We start from the raw sequence: 15,665 nt of genomic DNA on the forward strand, positions 1-15,665 counted from the left end.
ACCTATACTCTGCACCTCTCAGTCCATCCATAGGGTACATATGTAAGTATAGAGTATGGTCTATTGTTCGGTTGTGGCAGGCATCATAAGGTTAGCATATCCACGCTCAAGGCCATGTTGGGGTATTGTATTCGGCGCTCTGACAAGTGTATAACCACATGTCCGTCCAGGGTTCTATTACTCCTGCACGGAGGCTCGTATCACCGCTCAAGGCCGACCTTCAATCGCTACCCAAATCCTCCATTGAGGGGAAAAATAGAACCTAAGAGTTAGTACACAAACTGTTAAATCACCAATCATTATAATGAATGCTAAGTATCAAATTCAAGCCAATAAGTCTCAATAGTGTATCCATATGTATACATGTAACTAAAAGGTGACACAATGGTAGTAGGCTCAATCAGTGATCGAAACCGTCTCAATTAAGTAACAATAAAGTATCTAGACTGCACTTTCTGGTATCGTATTATTTTCTTGCACTGATGGATAAAATCTTTAGTTCATAGACCAAAATTAAGTTAAGAGGGTAGTAGCCTCTTACGCTGTTCAATGGAAAAGTAAATCAAAGACTATCAATTGGAGTAGTCATTAGTAGAAGGGAGACATTGGAAGAGTTTCATTTAGTCCATGGGGAACCAATGTGTTAAATTTATAAATCCACATCGACTCTCTCTGCAAAAGTAATAAGTCGCTATTCTCACCACTCTAGGGTTACTCCGGCACAGATCGTAGGTACGTGTTCCACACATAAGGGGATACATCACAAAGATGCAGTTTATGAGGTTTTGGTGCCATCTTATGGTTTAAATATGTGTGTTGTTTGTGTGATCACTTCCTGAGGACGGCTTGAGTTAGGAGCCGAAACGTCGAAATAAATATGATTTGATTTTTTCACCTTAAATGACCTGAAGTGGTATTCTTTGCTATTTGGAGATCTATCTATCTATCTATCTATCTATATATTTTTTTTTTCCTCCTCTATCTAACGTGTGCAATATTCTGACATATTTATGCAGGCTGATGCAAAACCAGGTCTACAGTCCCATCGAATATCTTGACAGCTTTTACTAACTTTGGGTAAACAAAAGGGCTTCTTTTAATGCACAGACTTTTTGTTACTTCTGAACATGCATAACTTTTTCATGTAGTGTTTAATATATAGATCTATTAAGGTCTGTAGTCTCCTAAAATCCCTATCGGCTCATATTATGTATCAGCTAGCTGCTAAGGCTAAATGTGAGACATACATGAAGAAGAATCTAATTTATAATGCTTATTTTTTAAAGAATGCTTAAATCACTGTTTAGGAAGCAGGATATAAAGATTTTTTTTTTACAGATCTTCTCTTTGTGCTGCATGTTAGCTCAGTGAATGTGTCTCTAAGCACCTTTGATATCCTGAACATCCTGAACGTCTCTACTAATGTCCGCCTAAACTGGCAAGAAAATTATATGAGGGAGGCATTTTCACTATATATTATTTCTACCCATATTGTTTTTAGGGTTTAGTTCTACTTTAAGACATTAGGGAAATATTAGTCATAGTGCATAGTTCTGGTTACAACTTATAACGATCTGCCAATCATACTGTTATAGTGATGAGAAGTATTGTAAAAATATAATACAATTTTTAAGCATAGCTCTGGATTATTATCATTCTTTGAAAACCTAATGAAACTAAACTGTTTTAAAAAGTTCTCTTTATCTCTTTCAGTGGCTGTTCCAGCATGTTAACTTATTGCACAACCTCTACACCACTTCCTTTAGATACATACACAAGAACAACATGCATTTTTGTTTTACAAGCTCTACCTGCAAGCATCCATATTGTCTAACAGCAATTTAACATATATTAACTTCAAACCCTATGGCCACTGTCACATAATATATTCCATATTTATATACAAACGTCTTTATTCGAAAGAGCAGGTTTCAAGGCATGGGAAAGGGGGCTTAGCCTGAAAGAAAATGAGAGCTATGGGGTGGCTGCTTAATAGTGGTGTTCATGAATTTTGCCAAGAGTGACTTCAATGAATATTTTCAGGAATTTAAGAAAAATTTTGGGGGGGGGGGGGGGGCGGAGAAGGGGGGCTGTTCAAACATTGTACTGTAGTGAATGGGGTTGTCAGAGGAGGGGCATTTTGTTTTCATGAAAAGTACAGAATACACACATTTTAAAAAAAAAAAAATTAACTGAGCCACTATTTTTCTCACTTTCTTAAATGTTGGAAAATGTGTTTATCAGCTCATTTGAGCGTGTGTTGGTTACGTTTAATGCTTATAATATATGTATAACCCCCTTATTGTCAATACCAGATCAAGCATGTGGGTCCCGACAGATGAGATACAATTAACAGCCTGTGTGCACTCACGGGTCTTACTGTAATTTGCATAAAGGTGTTTTGGTTGGATCCCCAAATATACAGTAATACATCATAATTGGTAACTGTAAGCACACTATACTCTTCTTTTTAAAGGAAGGCAAAAGTGCCTCTATTATTTGTCAAGAAGGACCACCAGACTGCTTTACAGAATCATGGCCTATAGAATACAGCATATACTTTTTAAGTTATGTGCCTGCCACAGGAAACCTGAAGAGAGTAAGATTGGTGGAAACCGGAGTAGAGCATTACACCACAAGATTATCTGTGCATTCAATTAAATTGCTAAAGGAAGGTTAGCGTTTTTTTTAATGTACACCATATTGCTAACTGTCAGGGCAAAACAAAATTTTTGCGAATATGATGAAGCACCATTATTTTAATAATTACACATTCCAAACAGTTGTGTCTGAGCTATAAAATGAACTAGAAATCATTCTAACAATTCTATCAGAATTTATTTTATTTGTTGTAAAGTATTTGTTGTTTCTCAAAAAAAAAAACATTCATTAAAGGGCGACATTGTTATCAACATGCACGCTGCAGTGGATGCTCAGTAATCCTTTTTCACAAAATAGTTATAAATGGGCTGTTGGTGTGCCAACAACTCAGCCATGCTATTTGCAGAAGAAAAAAATTGCTGACTTCTGCTACACACAACTCATGCAGCTTGTAAGAGAAGTCAGCAATTTGCACTGTACTGCTGACAATCAGATAAAATATGTCAGCTACTCATAGCATTGTTTGCAGCAAGTCAGGAAAAATCAAATATAAACTCAGCAAAAAATAAATAATAGCTAAAATATTTAAACTGGAAGAAAAAAAAACCAATAGTTGACTATTTGTTATTGATAACAACCACTACTGTACCAAAAATATGTAATTAGCTAGCAATACGTGCATACAAAATAAACCAAGTTAACAAACAAACAAACCCTTTTATGGCCTTAAAGAAACTGAGAATACAGCCCATTTATTTTTCCCAAAAACACAGCCTACAATATATAAAACTTTTTGCATTATAAACAATATGCAGAGGTTTAACATGGTAGTCAATTGACTAAAGTCACCCTAAATGGGCCATTTTGCCCTTTGTCGTACCAGACCAACAAATGAAACCAAGTTATGCCTCACAACGATGGAATAATAATATTTACAAATCAAACCCAAACTCTATGCAGATTAACTGAAAACAACTATGGATGCACCAAATTTTTTGCATTTGTCTGAACTTCAAAATTCAAATTTGCATATTAAAATTTTAGAAGATTTACACATTACACATTTTCATTTTACAACAAAAAAATGTTGGGTTCAGGGGTTTACACATTAATTTAAGAGTTTGTATTCAGAATGGCTGAACACAAATCTGAATATGGAGTAAAGAGCTAGCATTTGGGCAAATCCCAAATTCAATTCAATTAGGGGAGCTCTAGGTAGGGGCTGCTGCTTTAGACGTCAGCCCTGATGCTTCCGTGCAGCCCAAACCCCATCTATTTTGCATTCAAGCAGGTTGAGGGGTGCCACACCACTGCTGCGGGGAATACAATTATGCAGAAAGGTTAGTGAATTGAGTAAGAAGACAATAGTTGCCTAAAAAAAAAAAAAAATCGAACTTGTGGTGGCTTTCTTGGATCTTAAAACAGACATGACAATGTGGGGCATACGTATTCATTTTTGCATTCATGTTTTGCCAGAGATGTTTTTTTCTGCAAAATCATTTTTTCAAAAAATACAAATCCTGCCACCTAAAAATTTTTTTGCAAACAGGGGGAAAAAAACATGAAATTAATAAATCTATCCTTACATTCAGGTTCCATTCAGCTATATACTAAGGATTCTGCTGCATCGGATTCTTACAAAACATTTCGATTCTTTACATTTTAAAATGAATCTTGGATTCATGCATACCTAAAATGAACACTAATGAATTGCATTAGACTTGGATGTGATTTCCTATGATCAGTTGCGATATGTCATATTATACTTACAAACAAATGAATAATAATAATGCAGATGAGACCTTGACATTTATGAGTTATGTATTAAGAGGTAAAAATTTGGCTACAGGTCTAGCTCCTCATAGCAATCAGAAGGTAGCATTTCTTGGTCACCTTTTAAAAGGGGCAGTTAACCTTTAATATAGTATAAAATAGCCTAATCTTGGTAAATTTTCAATTGGTCTTCATTGTTTATTTTGTTGGATTTTTTTTAGGGATGCATCAAATCCACTTTTTGGGATTTGGTGAATCCCCGAATCCTTTGTGATCCAAATCCAAATTTGCATATGCAAATTAGGAGCAGGAAAGGAAAAGGTGGGAAAAATGTTTTTTACTTCCTTGTTTTGTGATTAAAAGTCACTTGATTTCCCTTCCCACATCTAATTTACGTATGCAAATTAGGATTCGGATTTGGTTCGGCCATGCACAAAGATTCGGCCGAAATCGAATCCTGCTGAAAAATGCTGAATCCTGAATTTGGTGTAACCCTAAATTTTTTAAATATTTGCCTTCCTACTCTGCATAATTTCAACTTGACTGTAGAGGTCAAAGTGCCTGGCATACCAACAGTTTTCTGGTTACTAGGGTAAATTTTAACCCCTGCAACAAGAGGTGCTGATATTTTAAGCTGGAGTGCAGCTGAAAAAAAGCTAAATTATTCAGAAACTCAAAAAAATATTAGAACATTTTTTAGAATACCACTGTCTACAGTTAATTTAAATGTGAACTTCCACTACTTTAATAGCAAACAGCAATCAATCACTGCACCTGAGAATACATTCATTACATATGGGGAAAGTTTAGTCTTGATGTATATCTAGACATCATTTTATGTGGCCATATCATTCTAAAGCATCTTGTAGTCACAGTTCTCCATAAAATGAAACAACTCAAGTTTAACTTTGATTACAGGGAGGCAAGGACAGATGAGATACAATTAACAGCTTTTTTGTGGTGAGCAGGTTATGTTGAAATATCTAACTGGTGTGTACCAACTCGTTCTGTATCTGTCATCTCAAAATTCACTATAAATAGCAAGCATTCTTGAGCAACACACTAAGTTTCACAAACCTAACTTAATAGGAAAAGTAGAAAACTGATCTTACCAGAGTCTTGTTGTCTTGTTTGTTGATTGTGACTACCCTACTCTCTGTAGAATCATCTTTATTCGCTTGTTTAATACTGATGTCAATTATTTCAGGAAAATCACAATATAGTTGTAAATCCTGCAACCAGCCAACAAAAAATAAAAAGAATTGTTTATTTCTGCTTGATGTATAAATATTGCCAAATTTACTTAAAAGCACTGTAAAATGCAAGTAGAAGTTTAATTACCACAAAAAAAAAAAAATTTTATATATATTTTTTTTGCTCAAGCATGTTCATATATTTTGGAAAGTTTTTGTTAGCCCTGAAGTAAATAAAGGCAATACTCACCATGTCAGCTAATGATTCCCTTTCATTAGGCTTTCCTTTTGAAAACTGAATGCCACTATTTCCAGTTACCACGATGGTTGCAAAAATGTCTCCCCCTGAATTGTCCCTGCCTGGCTCCTTAACTTCAAAGCATTCAGAGTAGAAAGCTGACTGTAGCGTCTCGAGATTTATCAAATACTTAAGTTTTAAGTCTCTGGCAGTAGCTTGACACTGGCCAAATTGTTGAATGAATTTGCGAAATCTGTATCTTATTCTCTTTCTTGTCAAGATGTGGTAGTCTTGAATTTTTGCACGAATACACTTTGGCAAAAATTTCTTGTAGCTATAGAAAGGAAAGAAAAATATGTAAGGCAAAAAAAAAATACAGTTGTATACTACTGTATTTAATGTGGATGACTAAACTGCAATAGCCCTAGGTACCAATCTTCTAGTTGAGAAACAGATTTAAAAAATGAACTTGTACACTGTGTTGGCATAGCCACATTAGCAAAAGTTACATTAAAAGAAAAGCCCTTTGTTTGAGGAAAAGATTAGATAAATATTTCACCTACATAATCCAAGTGGCTGTAAAAAAGCCAATCCTGCATAGTATTGTTGTTATTCTTTATTTTTACAGCACCAACATTTTCCACAGGCCTTTATAGAAAGGATATATCAGTCAGTCCCTGCCCCAGTAGAGTGTAGACTCTAAGGTCCCAATTACATTCGCATACTATGGTGAATTTTATCAAGATCCAATTAAACCTACAAGTTAATACTATGAAAGTTAATATACATGTGTATCACCACCATTTATTCATCCTAATATACCAAATAACTGCAGCTCCTCTTTACTTTCATGTATTGTGCACCAACCTACGTAGTACAGTTGTTACAATTTTAAAATATTTATACATAAAAAATATAAGGAAAGGTACAAAATGCGATGGAGTTGAATATGACCATGCTATATCTGAATGCTATATCTGATCTCATAAATAAATAATCAAGAGAGTGTCTATCTGGCATGCAGGTTTAATTTGTCCATTAATTCAAAAGAGTTTCCAAAAAAAAAAAAAGTGAGTAGAATTCTGAGCTTCACAGTTTGGCTATCTGGCATGCAGGTTTAATTTGTCCATTAATTCAAAAGAGTTTCCAAAAAAAAAAAAAGTGAGTAGAATTCTGAGCTTCACAGTTTTAATTTTTTTTTTTCATTTAAATTTCACAGTTAACAATTATGCATAGCTAATAATATAAAAAAAGACTGTTCATTTAAATGAGTACCTGACAGAATTGTAAACAGCCAGCGGGCTTTGCCCTTTTTCACTGGCCATGCGCATCATGTCAAGAACTGCCATCCCCAGGCATTCTTCTTGGGCTTCATGTGTGATTGGTACAGAAATCCGACCATTAACAAAATCATCTCGCCACTGAAACAAAATAATAATACAATTCACATAATAATAATAATAATAAAAATAATAATAATAATAATATATTAGGCACCCCCAGGGTGGCCCAGAGCATCCTTTTAGACTGGCCCAAGGAAAAATATTTCCTCAGTGCATTTGTTTATTTAAACAAGCACCATCCCATGGGGAAAAAACGTAGTTCTATCTATACGTAGTATAAGCACATTATAAACTTTTTTTAACATCATGTTTCTGGCAGACTTTCAGCCAATGTACCCTTAATCTTCAAAATATAATTTAGGAATATGTATCTGTTAAATGAATTGAGAAATGTCTGTGAATATGACATTGTATGACAATGTAGATAGAATTAGAAATAGACTACATTTAAATTAATGAAAGAAGGCATCGAGACAAACCCTCATATGTAATAAAAGGTACATTAGCCCAGATGCAGTAATCCATAACAACAAATCAGATGCTTCTTTTAAACAGGTGGCCAGGAAATGTTAACGGAGTATAGTTACATAGTTACATAGTTAAATTGGGTTGAAAAAAGACAAAGTCCATCAAGTTCAACCCCTCCAAATGAAAACCCAGCATCCATACACACACCCCTCCCTACTTTCAATTAAATTCTATATACCCATACCTATACTAACTATAGAGCTTAGTATCACAATAGTGTTGCCACCTAGCCAGTATTTTACCGGCCTAGCTGGTAAAAATGATGGTTGATCCCAATGTTATTAATAGGGAAAAAAAGATAAATATATAGGAAGGCTGGTATTTTTTTCCAGAAAAGGTGGCAACCCTACCTGAGTATTATTATTATTATTAACATTTATTTATATAGCGCCAGCATATTTCGCAGTGCTGTGTATTGAATGCTATAGGTGATAAAGAACTGTTGCAACCCCTTGCGGTCAGAATGGATGGCAAACATCAGATCACATTAGTAAAAAAAGGCAAGCTGTTATTAGTTTTTACAGAGAAACTTAAAAACAATGTTGTTCTGATCATAGTGGCTTACGTATCATACAGCATGGAGAAACAGGGGAGAACTCTGATCGTAAAAGGTCTGAAAGACCAGATTAACTACAAGATCAGGTGACAATTACATAAAGGTCAGTAGCCAGTATAAAAGAACACTGACTAAGACAGATATCAAGGCACAGCTGAATGAGTGCAAACAAAATGACATAGAAGACTTTAGGAAACAGGGTTGAAGGGTCAAGTATCAGCTTGAAAACCTCTGTTAAGGCAACAAAACACGGTTAAGAGGATTACTTGGGCTAAGAGACACAAGAACTAGATACAAGTATAATGGAAATGTACTGTAGGCTGAATTCAAATTTGAAATTTTAGACATTTTATATCATCCCTAGTTTTAATAGATCAACAAAATAAGAGAATTCTGAGTGTTAAAAAGTTAACAATAAAGCATGGAGAAAGTGGTGTTATTGTTCGGGGTGTTTTGCTGGCTCTAAAGCTGGGGACCCATATAGAGATTTTAAATCAATGGAGCTACCCTAGTATACTTCAGTACCATGCCATACCCTCTGGTATGAAACTTATTAGTCAGCCCTTTGTGATATATAAGTCTTATAGCAAGTATCTAAAAAAATAAAGGCCAGCAGAAAAATATCAAATATGCAAAACACAATAGTTATAATACTAAAAGACTAATATACAAACAGCATTCCTTCTAATTTCTCACATAAAAGACACACTTTCTAGGCAAGTATAGTGACAGTAGATAAGTGATATTAACAAGGCATAGCTGTACTGCATTATGGAACTGAATTCATCCTTACATGGCTTCCAACTCTGAATAAAAGAGAAAAATTGGGAACATGTTGTCCTTTCTGTGAAAAAGCCATCAGCTCAGAGGAACGAAATTGCAGCTTATGAAATCAAAGGTTAAAAGTGCATTCAAATGATAGAGCTATATGTTAAATATAAAAACAGAAAACAAATTCTAGCATTCTCGGTGATCTCTGTTCTACATGTAAAACTGCAGAAGATCTTTCCACTGCAGAACATTAATACAAACATTTCACAATGTTTCGGGAGCCTCCCATAACATTGTGCATGATGCTAACTTCAAAATGAAATAAAAGACAACCTTGGTTTTTAAACTGCCGCTTGAGTGCCTGTCTCAAGTTTATGGCTATACAATAAACAAGATGGTCATGGCTTATATTTTCATAATTATCACTCTAACAGAGAGGGCAATGCCATCCCAGAACATTCCACTAACTTGAGTACAAGTTAAATAGTAATAAGTAAGCACATGAGGGAACAGGAATTATAAAGGTCTATTATCATTTATCTAGTGCTCAAAATTTATTGGATACAGCAATAAGTAAGTAAGATAAAAAGTGACAAATTTGTGCAATGCACATAAACATTTAAAAAACCGTAACACAGAAGTCTCACAGTCAATCTGTTATCGGTTGTTGATGGTCACTGACTAACAACTAAAAAACATTTCAGTTGCAGGGCAGAAAACGAAATTTGTGTCAACAATAAATCCTTTTTTTTTTTAATAAAGGGAACACCAGTACCTAAGGGTTAAAGTAGTCTTCCCTCTAGGAGGAAGGATGACAGAAATAACTGAAGATTTGTTGCTCCAATTGCGGACATAAGCTTGTCCCTTTTAAATTTTATTCAACAGGCAATAAGGGTGAGAGAGAGGTAAAATGAGATAGGTATGGGATAACAAGAAAAGGATTTATCAGTGAGTAACAAAAATACCCTTTTCTGGAATAGTCCCTTCATAGCGTAGGTACCAAAAGGTTATGTCCCATAGCAACAGGGAGGGAGCTAATAGAGACTTTTAAACTACCACTTGTAGAACTCTGAAACCAAAAACTGCTTGAGAAGAGGAAAAAACATTTACATTTTAGAACTTAATAAAAGTATGAAGGAAAAACATCTGTCTACACAGCATACCTGATCTGCAGTGGATTGATTTGCATGTGTCCATGAGGCATGCAAGACCTTTGGAATGGGATGATATGGAGAAAGGGGGACTTTTTGTGTTGCAGGTACAGGCAAGAGCTTAATCATGGGTGCTTCTTCATGGTTTGCAGGTTTCACACATAGGGAACATAGCACAATTCCCTGGTTTACGTGGTGGGTAGATGTTACTTTTGGAAGTAAATCCAGTGTTTAGTGGCTGAGGAACTCCACACCCCAATTTTCTTGACCTGGTATGTAGATGGTTGTAATTTGGGGTACAGTACATTCTGCTCTGTGCAAGAGATGTCTTAGGAAAAAAGCTTCCACGTTCCTGAATGCATATGCCCCTGTGGCCATGAGATAAAGCTATATCTGCCAGATCAATAGTATTCTCTGCACAGTCTACAGAAAGTAGCTGAAGAATCTGGGAGTGCAGAACAGAAGTTTACATTTAGGGAAAAAGGCTAGATTTCACTTTTAGGATGGAAAGAGGTGGGTGCTGGCCATCTTAGGGAAATAACATGGGCAGGCAGTGCAAGACCATGCTTGCTTCACTCATGTGTGAGCAAATAAAGAGGATGTGTCTAGGTAAAATTAAGTTCTATCTTGTACCAGTGAGACTAGTAGTAGCGCAAAAGCATAATTTGTAAGAGAATCTTTCCCCCTCGGCAAGTACAATGTAAAAGATCAAGGTTAGTCAGGGTCAGGATCACAGTTAGATTTGTGACTTGTATATTTGGGAACACATAAAATATTTAACAAAGGAGTTATTCTGTTGGGCTGCAATATTTTTGATGAATACAGAATGTCCTAAAATAGGTGCTCCTCCCCAGGACACGTATGTCTGAGTACACTGGGTAAACTACACGGCCTCCCCCCCCCCCATTTGTTGTGTGTTTGTTGTAAGTTAAAAGAAAAAAAAAAAAAAAGGTTTGTTCATTCATTCACTCTGCCTTGTTGTACAACAGTACAATACCTGCTGTACCAGTGGTTAAGTAAACAGTAAATACAGCTTTTCATCCTCCAAAAATTATAAAAGTCCAATCTAATAGTACTTTCTATTCCCTTATTTTTTAACCGTCTAAAGCACTAAAGCATTCTTATTTCAGCAAACCAGTTCAGTATAGACTTTCCTTGGCACATGGGAGTATTATGCTAAAACAGAAAAGTTCCCCCTAAACAACATTATCAAGAATGTCTTTGCACACTGTAGCAAAAAAGCTTTTTCTTGGGAACTAGGCACCACACCATGAAAAGCTGCCCTAGAACACAAATTCTCCTCTACAAAACATTACAGCTGGCATAATGTAGTCATGAAAGCAGCTTTTGTCTGGCTTGTCAATTGCCACCGTGCTGATCCTGCTATGAGTTTTGGTGGTATTATACATGAAATTGCCACTGTGCTCATTTATATTTTCACTGATGTTGTATATGTAAAAAGGCGAGTGATTTATTGGGAGCATGTCTTCCAAAGCAGGCATGGTCTAAAAATTTTGCATCATCATGCTGCTATTCTTGATCCTGTCACCCGATTTCACTATGAAAATCTAGTCACCTTTAATTGAAGGCCGAGGTAAGTATGATCCAACCCAAGCTGGAAAATAACTATTTTCACAGGGAGACCACAGATACTTTTTTCAATCGTATTTTGCGTTGTAACCATATATAAATTTAGGGGCCCATTTACTTAGCTCGAGTGAAGGAAGAGAGGAAAAAAACTTTGAATTTCGATTTTTTTTTTGGCTACTTTGACCATCAAATGGGCTACTTTGACCTTCGAATCGAATGATTTGAACTAAAAATCGTTCGACTATTTGACCATTCGATAGTCGAAGTACTGTCTCTTTAAGAAAAAACTTCGACCCCCTAGTTCGCCACCTAAAAGCTACCGAAGTCAATGTTAGCCTATGGGGAAGGTCCATTTTTTTGGGTCAAAGAAAAATCGTTCGATCAATGGATTAAAATCCTTCGAATCAAAAAATTCGAAGAATTTAATCGTTCAATCGAACGAATAGCGCTAAATCCTTCGACTTCGATGTTGAAGGATTTAACTTAATTAAGTTAATTAACCCTCAATATTCGACCTTAAGTAAATTTGCCCCTAAAAGCTTACACAGCATAATTTAGACATGAATGCAATTGGTTCAGTTCTTTTGGAACAGGCAGTTTGAAATAATTTAGAAAATGTCTAGAAGACTTTCATTAACTGCTTATTTGTTGTGTTTTATCAGGACCCAAAAGTCAAATAAATTAGGTAAAATGTATCTCTTTGTAAATGTTCATAAATAAATGGCTGAGTATAATAAGGCCTCAAATGTATCGTAATAGGATCAGATTAAATTAGACTGTTAGTTTTCATCAGTGTATGCAGTTATGAATAAATGCAGTTAGGCTTGTTGTATTATTTTTTTCTGAGCTACAGTACAATAACAATTATTTTATATCTACAAAATCAATGTAATTTTCTGGATTACAAAATGATATTCACAAAATGTATACATATAAATGCTTGTATAAATCAATAAATAAAAAACTACTGCCACAGAAACATTATCAAGTGTGGAGAACTGTTAATGTTTAAAAACAGCAAAGACTGATTTGAAATAATTATTTAGAACGAACAAATACATATAGTTACATTTGTTCAAGGACACAATATAAAGCTACTAAAGCTTTGTTGGGGTATAGATGCACTTATTCCTCCGTGCCCTAATTACACATAACTCTCTTGACAATAATGCAGCAGGCAATGCAAAACAAGAATCAATTATTTATTTATTGTTGTATTACTTCCCCTATGATAAATATATATATACACACATACATATATTTATATTGATTCTATGGTATGGAAACTAGTTTCACATCTCAACTCACTGAATCTATTGTTTTAAAACACTTTCAGTAAAAGAACATTAAAGGATAACAATTGTTCCTTCTTGTTTGTTATCCTTTATTGTTGCCTTAGGGCAATGGGGTGCACACATCAATTTCCAGGCATTTTGCCACAGGAACTTTTTGCAGCTCCATTGATGGGCGACAAAATGGCAGTAATCACTTCCCATTTATTATTTGGGCATTTGCCTGGAGTCATGCTTACTTTTACGTTCATGAATTCTCGTACTGCATTTTGTTGTACTAAAATTATTAAGGGGCAGATTTATCAAGGGTCAAATTTCGAAGCGATAAATACTTCGAAATTCGACCCTTGAATTGAAATACTTCGACTTCTAATATTGAAGTCAAAGTATTTTTCACCGAATTTGGCAATTGAATGATCGAATTAAAATTGTTCGAACGATTTTATCGTACGGTCAAACGATTTTACTCAGATGTGTGAAGACTTAGAAATATGTTGTAGAAAGTCCCCATAGGCTAAAATAGCACTTCGGCAGGTTTAATTTGGCAAAGTATTGAAGTCTAAGTTTTGTTAAAGAGATAGTACTTTGATTATCGAATATTCAAATATTGAACTATTTTACTTTGAATCGAATTCAAAGTAAATTTGAAGTCGTAGTATCCTATTTGATGGTTGAAGTATCTAAAAAATTACTTTGAATTTCGAATTTTTTTACTTCGAAAATTCCCTCGAATTCACTTTGACCCTTGATAAATCTGCCCCTAAAGCTGGCCACAGACGCAAAGGTCAATGTACGACCAGACTTTCCCATCTCCCGACCTGCCACTAACCATTCGGATCAAAGTCTTACGATTCCGACCAAAGTAGTCAAAGTAGTTAAAGAACAGATCAGCTGATGTTCTGCCCCTGACAGCAATCGTACGATAGACAAAGCTAGTGACAGTCTCCCACCGAAAATTGTACGATCGGCAATACACGCAGAGATATTACCCTCAGCCGACAGAAATTTTCTAACCTGTCCGATCGGACCAAACGACCGATCTCCGGCGGACAAAAAATATTGGGACTCTCCACACACGGTCCGAAAATCGTACGAATCCTAGATTCGTACGATGAGATCTTTGCGTCTATGGCCAGCTTAAGAGTTAAGTCTAAAAAAGTCACATGATGTCTGGCTAGTTCTTGGGTGTAAAAAGATTTTGTCCACCTACGGTTTGAAAGTTATTATGGCTCCCTTGTCTCATTCTACTTTAGCAGTCGCAGTGATGGAACTATCTATTTACAGGTACAATTTGTTAGTCTGTACAATATAATGAGCTTTCAAAATAGACTGTGTGTCAGTTTTCCAGAAAATCTTGTTTTCTATTTGCCAATAAAACACAGCTTGATTTTTTTCTACCGGCAGAAACAAAATCTTGTTTTTTTTTTACTCTTTCAGCCACTTGCGACATTTAACTACTTGAAAGCCAAGACAGGCATTTTATGTGTTAAGCAGGCATTTAGCATGATACAGGTGATGCTTCATTCTTTTTTCTACTAAGTCACTCACCTTGGAGTAATTAAAAGTCCCCTTTATTTCCTACAAGACACATATTCAGGGGCTGTTTTACAAAACAAAACTAACTTTATTTAACTTAGAGAAATGGCTACTCCACAGACGCTTACTCTACTCTGTACAGAGTATGGGACATGCAAGGAAAAAGCCATTGAAAGGGTTATATAGGGCACTTATAGAACATGTTTCACAAATGGTTACAAAAGCATCACACTATGCTTTAAATTCTAAATTCAGTATCCATTTATCTTCTGCAAAAACTACCAAAAAAAAACCTAGGTTATCTGATTTTATTAAATATAATCACTTTTTTCTAATTGCCCACCAGAAATAAAGAAATTTTTCAATTACTTTTTTAAAGTTTAATGCCCTGTCTCTGGTTTTTCAACCTGGCAGCTCAGTAATTCAGGTGCCAACTATAAACTGTTACAATTCTTCAACATTTATGTATTTGCAAATATTATATCAAAGTGGTGGTTCACTCAGAAAACCACAAATAAGAAAAAAGTAAAACTGAATGCAAATTATCTCAGAATATCACTCTCTACATCATACTAAAAGTTAACTGAAAGGTGAACAACCTCTTTAATGAAACCCAGAGATTCTGCTCAGCAGGGACAAATATAAGAATTTTATAAACTAAATGTATCATTTTAAAACAGTTTACAGGGTCCACGACACCCCCCCCCCTGCTGCTTTAGAAGGTGAAAAATTACACTTAATACTTCCATATTAGAAAAATGGTCACACATAGAAAATAGAAAGTACCGTATATACTCGCGTATAAGCCGAGTTTTTCAGCACCCAAAATGTGCTGAAAAACTCGACCTCGGCTTATACGCGGGTCAGCTAAATCCCTGCACATACCGTAGCCAATCCCTCCACACACCTCCCTCTCCCATAGCGCATCAGGACTGTCTGTGACTGACTGTCACGATCGCCGCCCGGAGCAGGTCCAGGAGCTCCGGGCGGCGCGTCCTTCCCTGCCGGCGTCGCTCCCAAAATGTCGACGCCCATGGCCGCCACCATTTTGGGAGCGACGCCAGCAGGGAAGGACGCGCCGCCCGGAGCTCCT

General features: G+C 35.7%; 1 protein-coding gene across 5 annotated transcripts in view; it reads right to left on the reverse strand.

Moving 5' to 3' along the window:
* The window catches only part of jak2.L (Janus kinase 2 (a protein tyrosine kinase) L homeolog), a 92,353-nt gene that overhangs the window by 33,595 nt on the left and 43,093 nt on the right, over window positions 1-15,665 (reverse strand). For all 5 annotated transcript variants that reach the window (XM_041579919.1, XM_018244814.2, XM_041579922.1 and 2 more), the window contains 3 exon segments: window positions 7,081-7,226; window positions 5,818-6,139; window positions 5,487-5,606 (listed from right to left, as the gene is read on the reverse strand). In XM_041579919.1, the coding sequence (XP_041435853.1) occupies window positions 5,487-5,606; window positions 5,818-6,139; window positions 7,081-7,226 (588 nt within the window).

The sequence above is a fragment of the Xenopus laevis genome, chromosome 1L (assembly GCF_017654675.1).
Source record: "Xenopus laevis strain J_2021 chromosome 1L, Xenopus_laevis_v10.1, whole genome shotgun sequence".
NCBI lineage: Eukaryota > Metazoa > Chordata > Amphibia > Anura > Pipidae > Xenopus > Xenopus laevis.